We start from the raw sequence: 6000 nt of genomic DNA on the forward strand, positions 1-6000 counted from the left end.
GATAGTAGTATTTAATTGTATTACATTTTGACATATTTCTTGTAGTGCCTCCTCGTTTTGTGAATAAAATGAGGAATGCTACATTTGTTGCTGGTGAGGACGCTCAGTTCACCTGCGTCATACAGAGCGCTCCCCAGCCCAAGATCAGGTATGAAATTTGCAGAAAAATTGTGCATAAATTCAGGAGGTACTTCTGTTTTGCTGTTTGTTGACCCCTGTTTCTCTTCTCTGACTGTGTTTATGGTGAAGGTGGTTCAAGGACAGCAGGCTGCTGACCGACCAGGAGAAATATCAGACTTACAGCGAGCTCCGCAGTGGGGTTTTGGTGTTGGTAATTAAAAACCTGACAGAGAGAGACCTGGGACACTATGAGTGTGAGGTAAGTCGACAATAAACATCCAAATTGTACTTAAATCACAGACTATACTATAGTGTTATAACTTATATGCAAAGGAGGGAAAGTATGAGCCTTGACACTAAGTCAGTTGATATCATTTAGCAAAGATAAATTATCTTTAAGAGTCTAAAAATAGATTCTCTGCTCTTGTCAGCTGTCCAACCGTCTGGGCAGTGCTAAGTGTGCTGCTGATTTAGTCCCACCCTCTGCTGTGGCTCGCACTGGTGAGCAGGCCATCACTATTGAAGGTAGGAACATTGACTTTATCCTCACCAAAACAGATTCTCTAGATTGTTTTTATAGTATACATATTTGCTTTTAATGTGTATTTAAAGTTAAAGGTTGATGCATCCTATACTCTAGAGGTGATTCATGTTTTGCTGCGCTTTTTTTTTGTCTGTCGAATCTCCTTTATTTCTGCTTCCCTCCATAGTTACAGAGCAGGAGACAAGAATACCAAAGAAAACCATCATCATGTAAGTGTGAATGGACTAAAATTATCTTTCTGCCTGAAGCATGACTGTCGCCTGTTTGCGTATCAGAGTTTTTGTTTTGCACTACGGGTACTTTGAGCTAATGTAAGAAATGTTATTTAGACCATAAAAACACCTTCATAACAATGAGATCATGCTTCTTGTGATATAGATGCACTGATTTTCTTTTTATTTTAATCTTGCTCTGTAGATATCGCGAGCTAAAAGATGAAATGATCTTAAAGGAGCAGTCAGTTTGTAAGATTTGGTGGCATCTAGTGGTGAGAATTGCATATTGCAACCAGCCGAAACTTCACCCATGTGCCAAGTGTAAACTTAAGTGTTCATTGTTAAGGAGGTTTTTCTTCCTAGGGGTCTCTCATTGAATAAAGCAGTTTAATGTTAAAAATCTGTTTTTTCTCTGCTTTGTTTGGCTTGTCAATATGAAAATGCGCATAGGTTTGTCCTTTTGGGGCATTGATGTGTTAATGAAGTAAGATACAGCATTGAACACAAGGCTCCGTTCATTCCTATGAGAGTTTTTGGTGGCCCATGTATCCAAAATGTTTCAGCTGGAGCTGTATACAATTACCGGGATGATCACGTGATTATCATAACTATTTCCTACACCGTGCAGCCCTTATAGCAAGCAATTAAAGTTTAAAAATTATTTACCGGAGCAGCGGCAAACTTCCGCCGACCAAACAGCCAACTTTAGATGCAGCACTTCACTAACTTGATATGGGATGAAATGATTTAATAATGTGGCTCTTCTATCTATTCTTTCTAAATGTTACTGGCCTCAGTGATAAAATCAAATTGGAATCAAATCCAGAAAGTAAAACCAATCATTTCAGGGTTGTGATGTTAAAATTTAATCCACTGATTTACAGACCTCTTTTTTAATGTAATTACACAGTTTGACCACTAAGAAAATTAATGGATGAGCACAAAATACAAATGTCTCATTCTAAAGTAAAAAAAAAACATGATTCGCATTTTCAGATGATTATACACTATAGAAAACACACTTATAATATTCCATTTATGCTTATATATACCCTGAATCCTAAACACTGGACCTTTCAAAGCGATTTGGAGCCCTTTGTATGTGTATGTGCTCCTCTGTCTGTCTCTGTGGCCCTGTGTATGCATTGCTGTGTAATATTTAAAGCCTGAGTGCAAAGGACTCTAACACAAGGATGATGAAAGGATGGGCTGTCCTCACCAGGGTGCTGTCGTCTTTAACTGGCAATGTAATTACTGCAGCTCCACAAAACCAGCACCAGTGTATATATATATGTATGCACAGATACACAAACAGATTCAGATTCACACAGCTTTATTAATCCCGTCAGGGGCTATTTGTTTAGACAGCTTGCTTCATACACATACAGTTACATGAAGACACATAAATAGATTAGTAATAAATAAAAAAATGATATATGCCAAAGAGTTCAGTTGAATAAAGGAATCTATAAATATATTAAAGTTAAGTTTGATTATCATTAAAACAAGTAAAAACAATATAATGGTGGTTAGTTTTACAAGCAGGTAAAATGTAACAATGCCTTGATGGCAACAGAGTAAATTCACCTGTAAGAACGTGTCCAGAGGAAGCTAAAATACTTGACTGCAAAAAGTGGTCAAGTCCGTTTTTGTCACTCTGTTGAGCATATTTTAACAATCCTATTTAGATTTTTTTCTGTCTTTCAGTATAGAGCTGAAAGCTGAAATCGCAAAGTTACAAAGTTTTTAAGTACAAAGTTTAAAAAATCAAATTACAATTTGGTCTTGATCCTGCTACAGTTGAAGAAGGAGTTGATTAAAATCTCCACCTACCATGAAAATTTCATCAGGTTGCTTGGGCATGGATGGCTGAAGATTTAACACACATATAATCCACCCTCACCCCAGCCTCCAAAAGAATAAATAAATAGTAAAGTAAATAAAAATAAAATGTAAAAAAAAAAAAATGAGAGAATTAAGTTAAATCAATTAAATACAAAACTGTAGGGTCTGGATTATGTTATAGAGAAACAGTTCTGAAGTGTCCCGCTCTAGGCCCTTTGCTGCGTGCATTTTTCATGAAAGAGCAATAACACTTTTGGCCAATAACAGACCCATTTCTAAAAAAGAATACATGATTAGTATTTAAATCTTTTTATTTTACTGTAGTGACACAATATGAAGTGCAACAAGCATATGGTGGCATGTGGAAAGTGCTTGTTGGGAGTCAGCTTTTTGTATTTGGTTACGTAGCTCAGTGTCACTTGAACTGGAGGTGTAAACCCACCAGTTCAATCATTGGTGTGAAAACTGCATGCAGCCGAGGTTGAGGTCTTTGTCTTGGCTCTGATCAGGTTTGTGTCTCTTTCTTTTAACTCCAGTGAGGAGACAATAACCACTGTGGTGAAGAACCCACGTATGAGGAGGCACAGGTCCCCCGGCTTGACTCTTGCTGGAGCCCAACGTTCAGAGACCTCCACCCCAGAGCCCCCCACAGCCAGGGTGAGGAGGATGCCCACTCCAAGAAAGTCCACCATCCCGACCCTCTATGTCACCGAACCCCAGGGTGCTGAAGCCAGAGTTGTGGAAACCAAGCCAAGGTGGGTTGAGGTAGAGGAGGTCATAGAGTATAAGGTTAATAAATCTCCCAGGTTGCCTAGGAGGAGAGGCATTTCACCGGCAGGGTCTGAACGTGCCACCACACCCTCCAGACCCAAAAGGTCTCCTCCTGAAAACCCAAACGCTAACAATTCCAACAACAAGCTGGTGGAGCAGGCGCAGGCCCAGCTGCAGGGGGACGTCAGCAGCCAGCCGCTCCCCTGGGAGGCAGAACAAAGTAATGTAACCTCTGATTCTGTCTCTGGGGTCGCTGGAGAGCCACAAGAGCTCCCACCTGTCCTTACTCCAGCAGGAGAGGACAGCGAGGACCTGGACGATGAACAGACTGTCATCTTTGAACCAGATGATGAAGATGATGGTTGTAACTCCCTAAAACAGGAACCTAAAATTCTGACACAAGCAGGCCGCATTCTGACCCTTGAAGACTTGGAGGATTATGTCCCAGAAGAAGGAGAGACCTACGGCTCCTCCAGCCCCCATAACGCTGCTGCAGAAAAGCCTTGCGAGATCTCTGTGCTGCAGAGGGAGATCGGCGGGTCCACAGTGGGACAGCCGGTGCTCCTGAACGTGGGACGACCCGTTGTGGTCCCGAAGCAAAGTAGCGGCTTCTTTGGCCGCTTCAGGGAGCATCTTTCCAGCAGCCTTTTTGCGTCTGCTGCCCCCCAAGCCAGTGGTGTCCGGTCTAGGACGGAAAGACGCGTCCCCATTCAAGTGAGCCATGCAAAGCTGGAGGTAAAGCCTTCGTACTGCTCAGAGGTGCAGAGAGTGGAGGGTGGGCAGCAGAGCTTTAAAACCAAAGTGTCAACTCAGACCTACGGCTACACATCAGTGGGCAACCCAGTCACTCTTCAAATTAGTGATTATCAGAACCAGTAGGGACAAACCATTTTAATTTCACAAACCCTCTCAGTCTTAAATTGGGACTACTTACATGATGAATAAGACATCCTAACCTGAAGTAACTGCATTTTATGAACCATTCCATTTTGAAGCTGCCCATCAGAAAATGGACTCATCCTTCGAGTCTTTTTCTTGTCGAATGGATTGATGGTCTCTCTCGCGAGTTGGAAAATGTAGGTATAAATATGTCACTGTGAGCATGATTCAGCTCCGAACTGCTCTGTTACACCGCAATATGTGATGGACAGAAACCAGACAGAAAGAAAGACATTTCACCAATGAACAATTCCATCATCTACTGAGTTACATATTATTTACATAATTGAAAAAAAAAACCAAAAACGTTCATATAAGCAATCATAGACTTTGACCTAACTGATCCAGGCATTATCCTCTCTGATGACTCCTTCTATATACACAAACAAGTAGTTAGACAGTATATTTAGGTTTACATATTTTTTTCAGTTTTACTTTTGTACCTTTCAAGAAATGTTGTCTTTTGCACTTTTGCAGTGCCTTAGATTCCCGGAGCAGCAGATGTTGGAGTTAATGACTGTTAGTGAGGTCATGGCTATGTGTTTCTTATTCAGTATTGCTATAATTCATCCAAATGCAACACTGATGATGTAAAAATTAACGACAGAACTTTAGTGACCGTTATGGTGCATGGGTTGTTGTTTAGATTAAATGAAGCTGTGCAGTTAAATTGTAGTCAATTTGGCAAGATCGCAGTTCTTTATGACTTTGGTTGTTTGAGAATGTGTTTTTGGAGAGCATCTTGGACACATAAAGCATTTTTATGAGCAAGTTATGTGGAAGGTGAACATGTTTCACAGAAGATCTATGTGTTTGACTGCATTTATGTCATTTATTTTGTCAATTATTATCATGAAACAGATGTTTCTACCATGAATTGAATTACACAGCTTTGTAGAGATTTTTTGTGTCTGTTAATGCAGTACAAGCACCTGTAATTTTGCAGGATATCTCAAGGACAGTCATGTGTAAGTGATAGATATTTAGATGGGTGACTGCATGTATTTGCTTATCCAAAGTTGATTTGTTTATCCAGAGTATCCGATTTGTAATGTTGTACGTGATTGTGAGCAAATGCAAAGTACGTGAGCTCAGATTTTAACTACACTTTCAATTTTAAAAAGTAACTAGAACACAGTAGTAACCCTTAAAGTTTTGTGGTGTTTACGTTGTTTTCAAAGGTCTTTTAAATCCGTTACAAGAATCTTGTTATGTTTTAATATGAAAGCACTAACGGATATTAATTGCTTGTACTATACATGTGTAGTTTTTGGAAACATGTTTGAGTAATCTGTGTTAATAAATAGATGTACTGCAAATGAAAACTATGACCAATTTCTTCCACAATTCTTAAAGAAATTTCCAGGAAAGATGAAATATATAATCCCTCCAGCATGTTCTGGGTCTGCTCTGGGGCCTCCTACCAGTTGGACGTTGGCCCAGAACACTTCTTACAGGAGATACCCAGGAAGCATCCTTTTCAGATGCCTGATCCACCCCAGCTTGCCACTTTTTAAGTGAAGGAGCAGCAGATCTGAGCTCCCCTCCCCATGTCTGAGCTCTTTA

At 40.2% G+C, this 6000-nt stretch overlaps 1 protein-coding gene across 16 annotated transcripts in view; it reads left to right on the forward strand.

Annotated features, from left to right (window-relative positions):
- obscnb (obscurin, cytoskeletal calmodulin and titin-interacting RhoGEF b) overlaps window positions 1-5759 on the forward strand; it is a 70307-nt gene extending 64548 nt beyond the window's left edge. For all 16 annotated transcript variants that reach the window (XM_088085643.1, XM_088085626.1, XM_088085627.1 and 13 more), the window contains 5 exons: window positions 46-148; window positions 250-379; window positions 552-645; window positions 831-873; window positions 3261-5759. In XM_088085643.1, the coding sequence (XP_087941769.1) occupies window positions 46-148; window positions 250-379; window positions 552-645; window positions 831-873; window positions 3261-4374 (1484 nt within the window). In that variant the 3' untranslated portion in view covers window positions 4375-5759. The remainder of the gene's footprint in view (window positions 1-45; window positions 149-249; window positions 380-551; window positions 646-830; window positions 874-3260) is intronic.
- Window positions 5760-6000: the final 241 nt, after the last annotated feature.

This window comes from Plectropomus leopardus, chromosome 12, assembly GCF_026936395.1.
Source record: "Plectropomus leopardus strain MGB_pleo_1.0 chromosome 12, ASM2693639v1, whole genome shotgun sequence".
NCBI classification, from domain to species: Eukaryota; Metazoa; Chordata; class Actinopteri; order Perciformes; family Serranidae; genus Plectropomus; species Plectropomus leopardus.